The following is an 18,657-nucleotide window of genomic DNA, read 5'->3' on the forward strand; positions in this document are numbered from 1 at the left end:
TGCTTTAAAAGTTTAGCATTTAGGGTATAACTTATAAGGTATAGTTAAATTTTATATAATTAATTGTTTATATATGTTTTTAATTAGTTTTTATATATTTATCTATGTAAAGTTTATACATATAAACTAGTTTAACTATACTTTATGGGTAATCGATCCATTGATTATGTTTATATATAAAGTATCCAAATTTGTTGTCACCAAATACTTTGTCCCCTTCCTGTCTCCTATCTAATAATTTGACATATGTGCACTCACTTAACAACCATCTATCACCGTTAGCACCCATTTTAATAAAGAAAAGAATACTCACTCCTACTAGTTTTGGACTAGTCATCGCCTATTCATACTTATCTATCGATTTCACCAATCTAAATCTGGAAAAACTGAAAACCCACTTCTTTTTTTTCTTTTTCTTTTTTCCTTAATTCATTTATCTCCTCTAATTCCATCTCAAACGTTCCTCCAAAGGGAGAATAATGATCGCTCTAGTCACATCTAGAAGCCCATGAACTGGGTGGGCTCGGTGGGTCATCACGCCGTCGCGGTCAAGATTGAAGACAAAGCAAGTGCAGAGGTTGCATAAACAATGGGTAAGGTTGACACACAATAGATGTTGAAGGTTGAGGTTGTTTGTTTGGGTTATTCTGAGTTGGGTTTCAAAAGGACCAGTGTGTGTTGTTGTTGCCATTGGAAGTGACTTTTGGGATTTTGATGAAAGGGTGCCATTATTAATTGTAGAAATGGAAGCCATTCTTGCAGGTTTTCCTTGTAGAACAGAAGGGGTTTTTAAACCCATGAAAGATTGAGAAAGCTAAAGAGATGGATGAAAAAAAAGAGAAGGATGAAAAAATTTGATGGATGAAAAAAAAAAAAAGAGATGGATGAAAAAAACATATAGGAAATTAAAAAAAGAGAAAGGACATAAATTCTGGTTTTGTTCAAATTAAGAGTGGTGATCCAGATTAGAGAAAATACAGGATTGTAAAGATAAAGATGAACAGAACCACCCAGAGCAATTTAAAGAATGTTAACGCTGGTTAAGGATTGTTAAGTGAGTGGACAGATGTCAAAAAATTAGATAGAAGACATGAAATGGACATAGTATTTGGTGACATCAGATTTGGACTCAAACTAATATATAAACCCCCTATTATATAGTTTGGGTAAGGATCTAAAACGGATGAATAGTAAATAAGCATAAATGTGGGCGTTGACATAGTCCTGACACAGTGTCGACACATCATGAACTGGCTATAATACATGAAATCGAGATGTGTTGCAACCAGTTGATGATGTGTCGACGTTGTCAGCACCATGTTTGCGCCCGCATTCATGTTTATTTACTGTTCATCCGCATTAGATTTAAGGAGAAGGATCCATGACATTATATTTTTGACACAAGTTTTCAATAGGGTCCACTACATAATAAATTTCAACGATTCGAATCGTTTATTTTTTAGGTCGTCATTAAAGGATCATCTTTGCAAAAAATTAGGCAAATCGAAAACCATTTACCATATAAGATTAAATAGTCAACATTTCAAGTGTTTATTTTGTTGACCATTGAATCTTTGTAGGTGATTTCCGATTTGTCTAATTTTTTGTAAGGATGGTCTTTTAATAGAGACCTACAAAATAGACGGTACGAATCGTTGAAATCCTATATAGAGTGGGCCCCATTGAAAACTTGTGTCAAAACTTATATAAAAAATGATATGCCATGGATCCATCCCATGTTTTAATTAGTTTTTTATTATTTCTCGAAAAAAAATAATTAGTTTTTATTAAAATTTTAAGATTGAAAGACGTTTTTGGTTCCTGTACTATGACTGAGTCGTACTTTGGTCTCCGTCATTTCAATTTGTTTTTTTAAGGACCGTGTGTTTATTAATGTCGCAATCAGATCCAATCTGTCAAAATCGAGACGAAAAATGTTGACCTGATTGGCTCTAAAGTAGACAATTTTAACGGTTTGAACCTGATTGCAATATTAATAGAACTACGATCCTTAAAAAATACAAATTGAAATAATGAATGACTAAAGTACAACTCAACCATAGTATAGAGAGTAAAAACGTCTTTTGGCCAAATTTTTAATATCCTAAAGGAAAAAATTTACAAACAAGACACATACTTTGATGGTTGTTTCATTTCAGAACATTAATTTTAATTCGTGTTAATGAAGGATACATACTTTCATTTTGTGTCAATTAAGGACCATGTTTTTTTAAGTTTTTATCTCAACTTTGGCCGATGTTGGACCCATCAAAACTCTACCAAACTCAGAAAAATTATACTGGGTTTAAAGATATGCATCTCCTCTTTACAACCATATAAAGATCACCCAAATCGGATCTCTACAATTTCAGATAATCGGCCCCAAAGTAGGGTTACATGAAACTGTCCAATTTTCTAAATTTTTTCTCAGAGGTCCAATTGGATAGTTGCGGGTATCCTACTTTTGGGCCAATTATCTAGAGTTGTAGATGTCCAATTTGAGTGATCTTTATATGGTTGTAAAGAAGAGATGCATAACTTTAAACCAAGTATAAGTTTGCTAAGTTTGGTAGAGTTTTGATAGGTCTAATGTCAGGTTAAAATTGAGATAAAACATGATCTTTAATTGACACAAAATGAAAATATGTGTCCTTCATTAACATAAATCAAAATTTATGTCCTAAAATAAAACAACTATCAAAATATGTGACCTGTTTTAAATTTTTTCCCATCCTAAAACTCTAAAAGCACATAAGTAAAAGCTACACCTACACCCTCACCTCACTCGCACGCCTCCCTCGAGCCCGACGGTCGACCCTCAGCTCACTTTCTCTGTTTCTCACCGTCGCCGCCAGCTCTCTCTCTCGCCGCATCCTCTCCCGTCTCATCCCTCTCTCTGTCTCACCGAGTCACCGTCGCCTCCCTCTCTCTGTCTCACCACCATCCTCTCTCGACTCTCACCAATGGTATCCCGACCCCAAGTTATCAACGAAACCCACCCACTCTAGCATTTAAGAAAAATGAAAACAGAAAACAAGAAATCTGTTGAACAAACCCTACGTTACCAGGCTCAACAGAGGAGCCAGAGTTGTTGTTGTTCCTGATTCCTCTTCACAACCACACAACGTACAAAGTCAAAATGATCATAAAGCAGCTTCTTCAGCCGCGCTCCAACTGTAATGTTCCTTCTTATGCTTGCTATGTTCACTTGAAGCTCTTCTCTTCAATCCCATCTATTACTTCTTGCTCTGATATAGATACCCAGTTGAGGTCTCTCTGTGAAAAACCAAATACTCAGATTTCAGAGGCGGTTTCATTTTTTCACAGTGCCGTCGATTCTAACCGCTTGCCTTCTGGGTCAGCCTGCAATTTACTCGTACATACTCTGACAAAGGCGAAAAATCATGTATTGGCGTTTTCGGTTTATAGGAAGATGACCCATGTTGGTATTCTTCCGAGTTTTATATCATTGAGTTGCTTAATTGCCTGTTTTGTTAATACCCATAAGCCCAAATTTGCACCTGGGGTTTTGGGATTGATATTAAAGCGTGGCTTTAGGTCAAATGTGTATGTTATGAATCTTATAATGAAGGCTTTGTGTTCTAATGATGAGGTTGAGAAGGCATTGGAGTTGTTTAGTGCAATGGGAAGAAATAGTGTAACTCCGGACATTGTTAGTTACAACATACTTATAAATGGACTATGCAAGACAAGAAAATTGAAAGAAGCAACAGAATTGTTGTTTGATATGGAGGTGGCGGATTTGAACCCGAATGTGGTGACATACAGCACTTTGATAGATGGATTTTGTAAGGATGGTAGAGTGGATGAGGCCATGGGTTTGTTGGAGGAGATGAAGCAAAAGGGTATGGAAGCGGATGTTGTTGTGTACAGTACCCTTATACGTGGTTTTTGTGATAAAGGGATTTTTGATAGAGGCAAAGAACTTTTTGATGAAATGTTAAAGAAAGGTATTCCTCCTAATGTGGTTACATATAGTTGTTTGATAAATCATCTTTCCAAGATGGGGAAATGGAAAGAAGCTACTGTGGTCTTAAATGATATGACAGAATGTGGAGTTTGCCCTGATGTTGTTACTTATACAGGTTTGCTTGATGGGCTTTTCAAAAATGGAAGGGCTACAAAAGCGATGGAAGTATTCAATTTAATGCTATTGAAGGGTGAAGAGCCTAATACTGTAACATATAATGTTATGATTGATGGATTATGCAAGGAAGGGTTGGTGGATGATGCTTTTAAGATTTTGGAAATGATGAAGGAGAAAGGGGAACAGCCTGATGTAGTTACTTACAACATATTAGTGATGGGACTTTCTTGTGATGGGAAGGTTGATGAAGCAATGAAACTTTTCAGTACGATATCAAAGGACGAGAGCTTTGTTGAGCCAGATGTTATCACATATAACATGCTAATTCTTGGACTATGCAAAGAAGGTCATCTTGATAAGGCTATGGAGATTTATCATACAATGGTTGAAAGGCACATTGCAGGTAGCTTATTTACTTATAATGCTTTGATAGGCGGATGTCTGCAAGAAGGATTAGTTGACAAGGCCATAAAGTTCTGGAGACATGCAATTGAGTTGGGACTTGTTCCTAGCTCATTTACTTATGGTGTCATGATCAGTGGGTTTTGTAAAATTCATATGCTTAGGTTTGCAAAAGGACTTTTTAGTAAAATGAGAGCTTCTGGGGTTAGTCCCACTGTGATTGACTACAATGTTTTGATGGTATCCTTGTGCAAGGAGGGTAGTTTGGAGCAAGCTAGGATTTTGTTTCAAGAAATGAGGAATACGAATAATTTGCCAAATGTTGTCTCATTTAACACAATAATTGATGGAACTCTCAAAGCGGGGGATGTTCAATCTGCTAAAGACTTGCTAGTGGACATGTTTGAAATGGGTTTAGTGCCCGATGCAATTACCTTTTCCACTTTAGTAAACCGGTTTTCAAAACTTGGGCTTTTGGATGAGGCTAAAATGGTTCTTAAGAAGATGATTTCTTGTGGTCTTGAACCTGATGCATTTGTATTTGATTCTTTACTAAAGGGTTATAGTTCAAAAGGTGAAACACAAGAAATCATTAATTTGCTTCATCAGATGGCAGACAAGGGTGTTATTCTTGACTCAGAAATAACCTCTACTATCTTGGCATGCCTCTGTCAAATCTCAGAGGATGTTAATGTGATGGATATCCTCCCAACTTTTTCCCAAGAAACATCAAAAAGAGCAAGCATTACATGTGACGAGCTGTTGGTGAAACTCAATAATTCTCATCCAGAACTTAAATTATATGCTGCTTAATGTTCCTTGACCCAAGAGAAGCCTTCCAATGCCACAATAAATTTGCTGCCAGTGCTATCTTATGTAAGTCTTGCATTGTCTTTCTTTTATACTATTTTCCAATATTCCCTATTTATTTTTTCTCATGGAATGGCCAATTTCCAGTTTTCTGAAGGGTTGCTTTTAAAATAGAAAGCTAATATTAGAATTTGTTGTCATCTGGTTCTGTAGAATGGTAAAGTTTTTTGTACACTTACGATACTTTTGTTTTTATGAATAATATGGTTGTAGTGCTTTCCAGCTTTGCCTACTATTGTCTTGTTCATAATAAAGACTATCTCAAAGAAACTATTATATGTTTATTCTGTTGCATTTTGCATTTATTAGTTAATTTTTGTATTTTGAAGGATACAGCTGTTGCAGTGTCCAAGCCTCCTTTTATCTAGTATTAGTTATTCTAATGTTTTTTGTGCACACCCATGTGCTAAAATATGTACATAAAAAGATGTAAAAGAATGCAGAATAACTTAAAACCAAATAAATAAATAAATAAGAGAGTGACCAAATATAACCATATATATTATAACATATGTTTGATGGGGGAGGGGGGGTGCATGTCCATTCTTGGCCCATGAGTTGCTCCACCCCTACTCGTGGGTGAAGCATAAGTTGACTTGGAGTAAGTCCAAGACACCTTTGGTGTGATGCCGGAAATTCTCTAATTTCTCTAATTTAGTGATTCCACAAGACCTTCGTTGTGATGTCAAAGGCCAGAGTGAGTCTGGATCTCTCTTTTCTTCCTTTCTCTTACTATTGTAAGCTTACCAGCCAACCTTTGATATCTCCCTAGATCATCAAATTCTTCACTTCTATCCTTTCAAGTTTAGATTCAGTTCCATTGGAGTATCAACTGGTTTTGCTCTCAAGCGTTTAGTCTCCTTAAGGAGATCCATACATACTTCATTTGGTAATAACAATCCCTTTGACCTTGCAACTTCTATACCAAGAATACCTCAAGGTGCCGAGGTCCTTGGTGCTTGTGCGTAATGCAGTTTCTGACTAATGCCATTCTCCTCACTCCCTGTAATCAGAATATCATTTGAATAATACTAAAAGACAGATTCATGTGTACCGGACGAACAATCAGTCAAACACCAAATGGACTGCTCGTTATATACCAATCTCGCACTGTGCTAAAATTATCAAGCCATGCCTGTGGAGATTGCTTAAGCCTACAGATAGCTTTGTTAAGGCGAGACACTTTCTTAGACTCCTCCGAAACAACATCCTTGAAGGTTGTTGCAATATAGATGTCCTCCTGTAGGTCACTATCAAGAAAGGCATTCTTGATATCAAGCTGATAAGGTCACAACTGTTAATAGAATACAACAAAGTTAAGGCATGCCATAGGAGGAAAAGTTTCCTAGTAACCCACCCCGAATGTTTGAGTTTAACTTTTTTGCAACAACCAAGCTTTTAAATGCTCAACAATACCATAAAGGCTACATTTCACCACATACACACGACGACAACCAACAACCTGTTTACCTTGAGACAAATACACCAGCTCCCAAATGTTTGGTTATGTTTACCTGTTTGTCTGCCTCTAATTCCTTCCATTTAAAAAACGTAAAAGTTCAAATGCAATTTTTACTGAATGATGCCCATATCTGCCTTAAGAACTTGTTACTTTATGCTGAGAGATGACTGAGGATGTATAATTCTCTCAACTTTCATGTACGTGTTTTGTGTTTTCTGGGGTGAGATAGACAAATTGTATCTGCCTGCTTATTGTCACATGGTTTCTCTTGTCTGTGTGCTTTGTAAATAACTACAGGTTTACATTATTTTGAAAGCCTTTAAAGCATATGATTAATTGGGCAGATTCAGGACTCGTATAGGTGCATTACTTCGCTAGTTTACCACCCTCTTCTGCTGCTGCAATGATGGGGTTGCAGAGTTTTGGGGAGGTGCATGTCTATGGTAGTGAGCACTGGCTTGATATGAAAAGCTTATGTTTAGTTATCAGAAAACTGGTCTGGTGGTAAGAAACTTTTCCAGAATGACTTTGGGCATGTGTTCTTGGAGCTAACATTTGAAATTCCCTGTTACACCTTTTTAGTAAACAGTAATTTTGTAGAGGAGAATAATTGCCATAAAAACTGGGGTGTGTTGAGCAGTTTTTTGGGTGCCAATAGAATTACCCTTTGAAATATAATTCTCACAGTTTACTAGTTTACTGTTCTCTCGCTTGATTTTCTTTGCTGAATAGAGTAAGCAGATGATTGATAAACAAAAGCCATTCTTTCCATATCATTCATTAAATATCATTTAAGAACGAAAGGAATTGCTTGGGTACAGCTATATAGTGTTAATAATAAACATATAATAAGATCATTTCTTTAGTATTTGGTTTCAGAAGTGTTGGTGGGTTGGATTAAGAAAATCAGGAGAGAGAACAATAAACTGTTAGGATTATATTTCAAAATCACTTTTCAGGCCACTTTTAACTCTACTATCTCTCTCACTCTCAGGTAACCACTTTGGATGGCCTAAATAAAAATGGAACACAATTCTGCAAAGATGGAAATTTTATTTTTTTCATTAATTTTTTCTGCATTTTGAGGTATGGGATTTTAATGGTGGAAAGTGGACTTGTAAACGGAAAATACATGGTTAAAATGAAAATTTATAACCCAATTCTTGTCAAAATGCTCTACTGGGAGAGAAATTGGCATATGACAAAAATGGGCAAAATTGGAACAATGATAAATGTGACCTTCAAAAATATTCATTAATTGTTGCGTATGACTTAATATGAGAGCTGTTATTTGCATATCTTTTTTTTTTTTTTTTTTGCACACTCCCACCAACTTATTTTGTGAAATTATTTAATTGACACAAAGAGAAATTAAACCCACATCATTTGAAAAAAAAAAAAAAAAAACTTTCCTTACACACCTCAAACCCAACACTCTTAAACCACAACTATACACCACACCCTCAACCTCACCTCCAACCACAACCAAAACACACCCCACCCATGACCCCACCTCCATCCCAAAATTGCCGACATTTACTTCCTGCCTTCATCGCTGCCATGCATCCTCTCTCCACCATAGCCATTGGAAGTTGGAGGTATGCCCTAACCTAAAATTTTTATATTTGAATGTAAATCTAATGTTTTCTTATCTAATTTCAATTGGTTAATCAATCTCAGTACCTTTTTCGTTTGTTTGTAATAATTTGGAGTGAGGTTTTTTAGAGTGCAAAAGTGAATTTTCAGGTTATTCATTTTCGGATTCGCAGGTCGTTCGACACTGGTCTACTGAACATTTCGGTTTCGTTCGGTAGTAAGCTGTCGAACCTTTCAATTTCATTCGGTAGTAAGCTGCAGAACGAAACCAATTTGTTTGACAGATACCTGCCAAACTATCAGTGATTGTTCGGTGGCTTTCTGCCGAACCACCTGTGTCGTTTTAAATTTTTTTTTTTGTTAAGTTTTTGAAAAATCTTATATATACTAATGCAATTATCAATTTCTTGTTGGAAAATATAGGTATAAATAGAAGAAAAAAGGAATCATGCTTCATCTTCATTCGGGGGGGGGGGGGGAACCCCTCGTTGTTGGAAGAACACGACATACAGCTTCTGCGAGAAGATTGGCAGAAACATCACGAATTAATCGTGAGGCGGTTGTTGAAGAAACTGATGTTGAGGATACTGTGCACCCAGGTTCATAGAATGTTGGTGATGAGGACAATCCCAACAAGTTAGTTGAACCTTCCCTGAAGGTCCCACAGACACATGCATGAGGCTCGTATGCTAGGGCTTTCTCAGCCGATTGTGATCCATTCACACAAGAACTCATGTCTCTTGATAGTGATTAATTAAGTTCTGAACACTTATCATATATTTGAACTTGTTGCATTATTTTTACTATTTGAAAATATAACCATATATAAAACCATAGTCGAATTACAAATAAAACTAATGTCAAATTATATAAAGTTCAAACTATAGTCCAGCTACACAAACTACAATCGGCTACAACTCATAATCGTTAGGGGGACAATGTCTTGAACCGCGTTGGTACGTCATAGTGTCTTGCAAGTGTGTCATCTCCAAAATATGTTGCAAACTCTAAATTGCCTGATAGAGTTGAGTCGGACGTGTGACAACAACTTCTTCGCCTGTGTCAACAATCGGCTGGGTAATTCCTTTTTTCTTTTATTCATACCTATACTTTCAAACAAGAAATTGATAATTGCATTAGCATATATAAGATTTTTCAAAAGCTTAAACAAAAAAAAATTAAAAAAGACAAAAGTGGTTTGGCAGAAAGCCACCGAACAATTATTGATAGTTCAGCAGGTATCTGTCGAACAAATTGGTTTAGTTCGGCAGCTTACTACCGAACGAAACTGAAAGATTCAACAGCTTACTACCGAACGAAATCGAAATATTCGGTAGCTTACTACCGAACGAAACCGAAATGTTTGACAAACTAGTGTTGAACGACTTGCGAAGCCCTATAACCCAAACTCGAAATTTCAATCTTGAAACCCAGAAAATACGCACTCTAAATTATCTCAAACAAACAAAAATAGGTCTTAAGATGGATTAACCAATTTAAATTTGATAAAAAAGCCTGAATTTGCATATGAACCAAAAAAATTTAGCTTAGGGCATACCTATGGGTTGACAACAATAGTTATGGTGTTGCAATAAGGTGGTGAGACCACCAATGGCGGATTGACGGTGACTTCGACGGCTGAGTTGATGGCGGTGGTGATGGCTCCGATGACGATGTTGGTATACAGGGGTGTGTTCTTGGCTAGGATCAGGTGGGGGTGTGTATTGTCTGAAATGGTTGAGTAGGTGTGTATTTTTTGAATGAATTGGGTGGTTGTGTAAGAGAAATTTGGTAAGATTAATGAGATTGAGAGTATTTTGATAATGAGAGGGGTGTGTTAAAAAGAAATTTTACATTTTAAAAGATGGTAGAAGGTGTGTAGGAGAAAAAAGTGTGCAAAAAAAAAAAAAAGTGTGCAAATAATAGTTCTCCTTAATATCTTTATTGTGTTGGAAGGTCAGTTTGACATTGCGGTAAAAAGGCTCAGAAGTGCTTGTTTTATAATTTGGAAAAATTGCACAAGTAACACTCCGACTATAGGGCCTGTATGCAATGTTAGCCACCTTGACTTTTTCCCATGTGCTTATGTAACACCTCCCTTAAATTACATCTATTGTTGAATTAACACATAAGGGTGTGCGCTTTTGTCAACTCATTTGATAGGACAAGTAAAAATAAAAAATTGTATTTATGTTCTAAATTAAAAAACAAAAACAAAAATAAAAACAAAACCCAAACCACCATAACTCATCCCACTAGCAATACCTACAAACGTTTAAGTGATTGTTCGACAGTGCTTTTAGAAGAATTAAAAACACTTTCAAATAATTAAAAGTGTTTTTAGGGCTTGTTTTACAGTGCTTTTGACACTCTTAAAAGTACTTTCAAATAAGTAGAAAGTAGAAACACTTTTATCTTCTAAAAAATATGTTTGGCAAAATTTGCAAAAGTACTCTGGAGTTGGCTAGGAAGCACTAGAAAGTGATTTATGAGGAAAGTGCTCCGGGATCAAGAACCGGGAAGCACTTGGCTCCCTTTAATGAATTTATCATTATGTCCAAAATATCTCTATTTTTTATATTGAATTCCACAATTGTCCTTTTCTTAAAACTCAAAACTCTTTGTACAGTTTTTATCTATCAATATTACCGAACGACTCTCTTCTATCACGTCTGCTACCTCAGCCTCTACCTAATTATTCATTTCTTTGATTTTGTTGATTTTCTCACTCAGAAGTTGCCTCAAAATCCAATTGTGTTGAGTATTTATTTGTTTAGGTAATGATTCTAACTCTTTCTTTTTCTTTTTTTAATTGGGTTTCGCATTTATGAAAATTAAAGTGTAGGCTTGATTTCCCTAAGCCACATTTTGGTAGTTTTTCTTATATATTCTCTGTACATGTATCCAATTCATGATTAGTTATCATCGTGCTTGTATGTGATCCGCCACTTGTAAGCATGTACTTTCCCTATTTTCATAATCTTTCATAAATGAGCTAATTACAAATAAGTCAATAAAATTTTTCACAATTATATTTTAATCAATGCAGTTTTTCATAATTTTATTTTAGTTAGTATTGATCAAAATGAAAAAAATATGAATTACAATAAATTAATAAATATAAATTACTATTTATATTTAGATTTGTATTAAATTTGTATTTGACTGCTACGCAGCAAAACAGCTTAAGGTTTAATTCTTGAGTTTTTGGTAGACCTAAACCCCAAGCCATAAGTTCCAGAATCATAATTTTAAACCCTCTCATTTGTATATTCTGCACTCCATTTCTATATTCTAAACTAAATTAAGGGTAACGTCATAATTTTATGCCCATAAGTAATGAAAAAAAGGGATGGGCAAATTGATATTTTCGAATACACCAAAATACATGACATCATCAAGTGAATTGAGCTTAGTGACTAAAATGAGATTGATCATTGACTAATATGAGATAGAAAATTTTGTATTGACTTATTTTTAATATTAAATTTTTTTGTTGACTTTTTTGTAATTTGCTATTCATAAATTATGCAGAATATGATTTTATTAGACTTTTGCATTCTGAAGATAGGTAGAGATAACAATCATGTTTCCATGATCGACAAAACACTTCCTAATTATTAGACCTATATATAACAGTATCTGACAATAAAATGTAAAGAAGAAACAAAGAACAAATTTGGAAACGATAGGCAGGTAGCAATTTTTTTTAAAGGTAATATAGTCTGTGTGTGGTTCTATAGTTTGGAAAATAGTAGGAACTGGTCAAGCCCTTAACATATATTAGAGTAAAACAATAGGCATATAGGCATAATAGACTCATAATGTTATAATTTGTTTAATTAAATTTCTCTAAAATTAAATTCCTAAAAAGCTAAAATTTTTTAAAGACTAAAAGATGAAATACTAAAAAGTAAAAACAAAACAGTCTAAAATATATTTAAAGATTAATAAAAGTAAAAATTAAACTCTAAAGTGTTAGAAGAGTTGGTTCAAAGGTGCAGCTGTAAATCCATGCATCCAAGTTTGAGTCTTTAATTCGATCCTTAGAGTTAGGCAGCAAAAGATGTAAAATTCCTTGTGAATCTCTTAAGCTCGACGTGAATTACCTGTCTTTGACTGTGTCAATAAACTAGTCTGGTGTGCGAGAGCCCACTCTCGGTTATCAAGCAGCACTAGTTTATTGGCACAGGGGTGGGCTGGGGCGGGGTTGGGTTGGGCTGTAACGAGGAGAGATGGGTAGAGAGAGGAAAGGACAGATAGATGATATGAGGTTTTAGGTAATTTTATTTTTGATGTTTTTTGTCATTTCACAAATTAAAATTTTAAAGTGTAAAAAAAGAAAAAATAGAGTGTGTAAATAGCAGCCCTCCAAAATAAAAGTAAAAACTAACTGCAGCAACAATCAAAGCAAATGAAGCCGGTTAATTAGGTGCACAAGAACAAAGGCAAAAGGCTAGCAGCAGTAAACGAGAACAAGAACAGTAACAGCAAAAGGAGGCCAAGGCACTCTCTCTCGCCGCTCTCTCTCTCTCTCTCTCGTCGCATCCCTCTCTCTGTCTCTCCTTTGCTGCTCGCTCTCTCTCTCGCCGTCGCCGCTCTCTGTCTCAGATTTTGGTTATCCGGTTATTCGAGACCGAACCGAAAAGCTCGGACAACCGAACCTTTCGGTTTGGAACCGCTTTCGGTTCCAGGTTAGCACATTCCGACCACTTCTGTTTGGTTGACAGTTTAGGCTTTGTGGTTCGGATATCCGAACCGTGCCGACCCCTGTGATAGTTGTACGGGTCTCTGTTTTGCTCAGAAAATTGGGAAAAATAGGAAGAGTGTGCAATGAGTTGAGCTCCCTCCATCCGATTGAGTACCTTAATGTAATGTTACGCCTGGTTCCCAATCTTGTACGAAGAACCTCACCTCGAACCCCTGCACCCTCACCCTCCTCTCTCGATATTTTCTCAGTACATTTGTTGCTCCAGCAGAACACTTGGGCACAACGCCAACAACGCTGTTTTTTTGGGGGGTCGGCGGCGTCGAGCCCTAGCTTGTCCATATGGAGGCGCAAGAAAGAGATGGGGAAGGAGGGTCTCATGGTCACTAAGGAGCTCAAGAGGCTCCGGTCCAACCCGGTCCGCCTAGACCGCTTCATGCGCTCCCACGTGTCCCGCTTGCTCAAGTCGGATCTCGTCGCTGTCCTCGCCGAGTTCCAGAGGCAAGACCTGGTCTTTCTCTCCATGAAGGTTTGTTTTCTTTTAATAATTATTATTATTATTAATTGTCAGTTCTGGGTTCTGTATGTATGTTGGGTTGCTGAAGAAATGTGCCTCTGTCTGAAAATTTAGGATGGAAATAGTGAAATTTAGGTGTAGAATGTAGAAATGCTTGGGCTCTTGTTTGGAAGACAAACCATTATGACATTTTCAGAAGTATCTAACCATCTTGGGCTAATATGCACGGGTAGAAATTCTTAGTTTTTTATCTTAAGGAGAACGATAATAAGGGTTGATTTGGATGGAGAGATTTAAAAGAATGATTATGGATAGATACAATATGTTTGGAGTTATGAATTAGGTGTAATTCAATCATTTGGATGACTGCAACAAATGGTTGCTATATAATCTGTAGAATGATTTAACTTAGTCATTGGAGGGTTGATTGCACTAAATGATTGTGATATTGTGATGGTATGTGTCTAGTTCACAATAGAAAATCCTAAGAGGTTAATTGATTCGGGCTCTTTCATTTGTTACTTTGATATACTATAAAGTGAGATCTTATGATCAATACCTTAGTATTCTGGGTATAATGTGTGCTCAGGGTCATAACCTGCAATGTGGGATCAATCGATGCAAAAGTTCTCTTAGGTTGGTCACATTTGATCATAACAAACCTGAGTGTTCAATGGGTTTAGCTAACCCGAGTTCTAACATAATATTTTTCCATTATGTACGTGTATATAAATTATTACTATTTTGGAAAAGGCTTGTTTTTGTCAAATTCAAATGTGGATTAACCAAAGATCCAAGAAAGGCATGTATAATCAACCAATAAGGTAGACAGTCAATTTAATATACCTTGTGTTGATTATTATCATGGAGGAATACATTTGTAGGTAATTAGTTAGTTGGGTCTAACTTGTAAGTATAATATTTTCAATGTACATCAGACTGCAATTACAGTATTGTGGTAGAGTATTACTGTAACTATCTACTCTTAGCTAGACCATGAGGCTATGGTTGGAGGGCTAGGACAAGATTGGGGGCCAAATTAATAGGTAAATCATCATATCCCCATCAATGGCTCCTATATATGTTGGACGCGCATAAATGAGACTCATTAGGGCCTAGCCAATGTATATGGAATGATTCTTTAATAAAAACAAAAACAATTTTAAATGATTTTTTTGTGTGTGTTAGTTTTATGTATTCTCCCTCATTTCCCCCTCACATCTCTCATATTTCGTCTCCTTCTCTCTACTTCTTTATTTTAGTTCTAGGTTTCTTTTTTTCTCTTTCATTCCTCCAATTGTTATATGCAATAGTTAGTATAGTTTCAAATATGATTTTGTCGCCCTCCTTGCAAATTTGGCCCCAGTTTCGTGTCCCATAAACAGATTCTGCAATAGATAAAAGGTAAGATCTAGTGGCCGGTCCTAAAGTATACATCATATTTTTGCTCCATTGACGTAAGACTTAAGAGTGGGATACAATGCAACTGCGTAAATAGTTAAATGATTGTACCTAATCATATTACTTTTTGATCTATTATTGTTATTATTATTATTATTTGTTGTAATTATTATTATTGAAATTCTCCCCCTCTGAGCTAAATTCCTGAATCCGCCACTATCTCCCCCCTTCCTTTATGTAAATTTTTTTTTCTTTACCTTCAAATCTGGAGTCTCTCCCACCATCTTGTTTTGTGACTTTGCCACCATAAAAGCATTTCCTATAAAGTGGGCGTGTCCTTATTTTTTCCTGAGGACCCTCAATTTGTACAGAGGGTCATCATTTAATGTCAGACGAGCTTGTAATTAATTATCTTAATCTTGTATGTATGACTTGAATGTCTGTAAAAATCGACAATTTATTGTTATAATTTCCATGTCAATGCTGACAAAGACACAAAAATTTAAAAAAAAAAGAAAAAGAAAAAAGGAAGAAGAAAGGAGTAAGTTGTATAAACCAGTGTTTTATGTGCAAACTTATAAGACGCCTCAAGGCTTACGCCTCGCCTTTTTAAACATTGGTACAAACTTTATAAGAGAAACATGAGAGAGAAATAGTAGACAGTGCTAGAGATATTATATAACCTTTATAATCACCATCTTTTCCCATTCCTTCTCTTTGTTTTTTCGTTTTTTTTCTTTGCTTTGCCCTTACAAGAAAGTTCAAAAAAGGGGAAAGATTGTAAAGGTTTTTATTGCGAGTTGTGGCATTGGGCATGATAGCTAGGCCAAATTGCTATTGTAGATATATTCCACAGTTATACTCTTTTTAGGTGGCGAAGGAATTGTGCATGTTGGTCGGCTATTTTGCAATTCTGCTTTTACTAACTCATTATGTTTTGCAGATATATGATGTGGTGCGTAAAGAAATTTGGTATCGACCAGACATGTTCTTTTACAGAGACATGCTTATGATGCTTGCAAGAAACAAAAAGGTGGATGAAGCAAAGCAGGTGTGGGGAGATCTGAAGGGTGAGGAAGTTCTATTTGATCAACATACTTTTGGGGATATTGTCAGGGCTTTTCTAGATAGTGGGTTACCCTCGGAGGCAATGGAGATATATGATGAAATGAGACGATCTCCCGATCCCCCAATCTCACTGTCTTTTAGAGTTATATTGAAAGGGCTTCTTCCATACCCAGAATTGAGAGAGAAGGTGAAAGATGACTTCTTGGAGCTATTTCCTGGTATGATTATTTATGACCCACCTGAAGACTTATTTGAAGATCAAGAATGGAAGAGAGAAACTGAAGATGATTAAATAGTGCTGCTAATGCAATTATGCATGCTTCAAAAGAGAATCCTTTCATTTGCGGAAGCTAATGCTTCATTAGTAATGACAATGGCTACATGAAGTCAGATGCCCGTGGAGGTTGAAAGCAGGTGTTAAGTGGGTTTTGTACTGGTACATCTGCTCCTGAATGCTGTAAAAGTTCATCCAGCAATTCAGTTTCTGTTGCAAGGAAAGGCCCTGATTCTCATTCAAAGCTTTGGGTGATGCATGTAATTTCCTTTCTGGATGTCATTTTCAAAGTAGTCCCGAGTTAGATATTCCAATCTAGCTTATTAATTTTTGTTTTCTTTATGTATAAATGGGACAGGCTCAGTTCATGAGGTTGGAGGCTCTAAGATGGAGTGGGGTGCGAACCGAACCCAAGGTCTTAAAAGAGGATATACAAGTAGCATAAGGTTCAGGGACATCGGCTATATAGTTTTAACAATGGCTATCATTGACTAATTAACTTTCTTTGGCCATATAGGTTTAAGGACATTGGCTAATCATTTTTTTTTTTTGGTAAATTTGATTGTGAACCTGTTTTGATTATGGATATCTAGGCTCAAACACTGGCTTTTCTTTTTTCCCTAAGATTCCAAATATTTAGTATGTGATTGTGTGAAGTATACATAGTCAATAATTGTTGTTATTGAAGTCATGAATACTCTGCACTTGCAATATCCACTAGATATACGGGTAGTAATTGAGCAGTTAGTGGTCAAAATGATATTTTGTATCATGAGAAGATACAAAAAGAAAAGAAAACAATATGAGTGCAACCTTTGAGAAATTTCATTTTTGTCTGCATAATTTAAGTTCATTATATTGTGAAAGATAACAGTGTTGTAGAACATTGTTCAACTTTTTCATTATCTATAGCAGACATATGATCGGTTATAGAATAAAATGTGAGTTGAGTTATCTATTATATTTAGAGTGCTGTTATTTGCACACCTTTTTTTTTTCTTTTTGTATACCCTTTCACTCTTTTTTTCTCCTACACACCCCACACTCTCATCTCAAATTCAAAATCTCTCAACACACACCTAACCTATTACCAAAATACCCTCATTTCATTACACACCCACACACCCCATTTTTCTCTTTCTCACTCTTTCTCCTTCCCTCTCTCTCTTTATCAGTCAACACACACCCGCGCACAACCAGCTTCCCCACCACCCTGCTCGCAGTAGCACCACCGGGCGCAGCACCACCACCGGACCTTCCTCGCGCACAGCACCACCTTCCTCGCAGCACTACCACCGCGCGCAGCACCACCTTCTGCACCTTTCTCTCTCTCTCTCTCTCTCTCTCTCTCTCTCTCTCTCTCTCTCTCTCTCTCTCTCTCTCCTCCCTGCTGCTCTGCCCAGCTCATTTCTCTCTCTCCTTCGCGCCCGACAACTCTGCCCAGCTCGCACGACCACGCCGCAGTGCCAGCCAAGAGGATGAGCTTCGCAGGCCGTTCGGCAGTCATCCGCCGAAACCAGCGGGTTCATTCAGCAGCCATCCGTCAAAATCAGTGGGTTCGTTCGGCAGTCATCTGCCGAAGCCGTTAGTTTCGTTCGGTGGCTGTCTACCGAACCAACAGCAGCGACAGAGAAAGGGAGGGAAGAGAGAAGGGAGAGGAGAGAGGGAAGAAGATAGAGAGAGAGAGAGAGAGAGAGGGAGGAGCCGAGGAGGGGCTGCCGGGCTGGTTGTGGTGGCTGTTTTGGGGGTGACCACGCCGCAGTGCCAGCCAAGAGGATGAGCTTCGCAGGCCGTTCGGCAGTCATCTGCCGAAGCCGTTAGTTTCGTTCGGTGGCTGTCTACCGAACCAACAGCAGCGACAGAGAAAGGGAGGGAAGAGAGAAGGGAGAGGAGAGAGGGAAGAAGATAGAGAGAGAGAGAGAGAGAGAGAGAGAGAGAGAGAGAGAGAGAGAGAGGGAGGAGCCGAGGAGGGGCTGCCGGGCTGGTTGTGGTGGCTGTTTTGGGGGTGCTGTGGTGATGGTGCATGCGGAGAGAGAGGAAGATGGTGGTTAGTGGTGGCTGCGCGCGGTGGTGGTGCGAGGAAGGTGGTGATCGGGCGAGTGGAGAGGAGAAAGTGAGGAGCCGAGGAGGGCTGCCAGGCTTGGAAGGAAAAAAAAACAGAGGAGGGGTCTGAACGAGAGAAAAAAAAAAGAGGGAAACAGGGAGGGGAGGGGCTGTTTAGTCCTTTTTTTTGTTTATTTTTTTTTTCAAT

At 37.2% G+C, this 18,657-nt stretch overlaps 2 protein-coding genes across 5 annotated transcripts; both read left to right on the plus strand.

Moving 5' to 3' along the window:
- Positions 1–2,795: 2,795 nt before the first annotated feature.
- On the plus strand, positions 2,796–8,880 carry LOC147299384 (Tetratricopeptide repeat (TPR)-like superfamily protein). Of its 3 annotated transcripts, none has more exons than XM_086251601.1 (2): positions 2,796–5,386; positions 8,862–8,880. In XM_086251601.1, exon 1 carries the CDS (start codon positions 3,140–3,142, stop codon positions 5,321–5,323), a length of 2,184 nt encoding a protein of 727 aa, XP_086107727.1. In that variant the 5' UTR covers positions 2,796–3,139; the 3' UTR covers positions 5,324–5,386; positions 8,862–8,880. The 3 variants fall into 3 exon arrangements, with proteins under 3 accessions (XP_086107727.1, XP_086107711.1, XP_086107719.1); XM_086251585.1 differs by lacking the exon at positions 8,862–8,880 and adding an exon at positions 7,187–7,459; XM_086251593.1 differs by lacking the exon at positions 8,862–8,880 and adding an exon at positions 7,193–7,459.
- A 4,059-nt stretch (positions 8,881–12,939) lies between these two features.
- Positions 12,940–17,118, plus strand: LOC147299385 (Pentatricopeptide repeat (PPR) superfamily protein). 2 transcript variants are annotated; one of them, XR_015119824.1, is made up of 3 exons: positions 12,940–13,675; positions 16,008–16,666; positions 16,765–17,118. XR_015119824.1 is itself a non-coding variant. In XM_086228803.1 (2 exons), the coding sequence occupies exons 1-2, from the start codon at positions 13,313–13,315 to the stop codon at positions 16,422–16,424; spliced, it is 780 nt and encodes a 259-aa protein (XP_086084929.1). In that variant the 5' UTR covers positions 12,940–13,312; the 3' UTR covers positions 16,425–17,116. The 2 variants fall into 2 exon arrangements, 1 of the variants encoding a protein (XP_086084929.1); XM_086228803.1 differs by having other exon boundaries at positions 16,008–17,116.
- The last annotated feature ends 1,539 nt before the right edge of the window (positions 17,119–18,657 follow it).

Source organism: Dryas octopetala, chromosome 1 (genome assembly GCF_963921425.1).
Source record: "Dryas octopetala chromosome 1, drDryOcto1.1, whole genome shotgun sequence".
In the NCBI taxonomy this organism is placed as follows: domain Eukaryota; kingdom Viridiplantae; phylum Streptophyta; class Magnoliopsida; order Rosales; family Rosaceae; genus Dryas; species Dryas octopetala.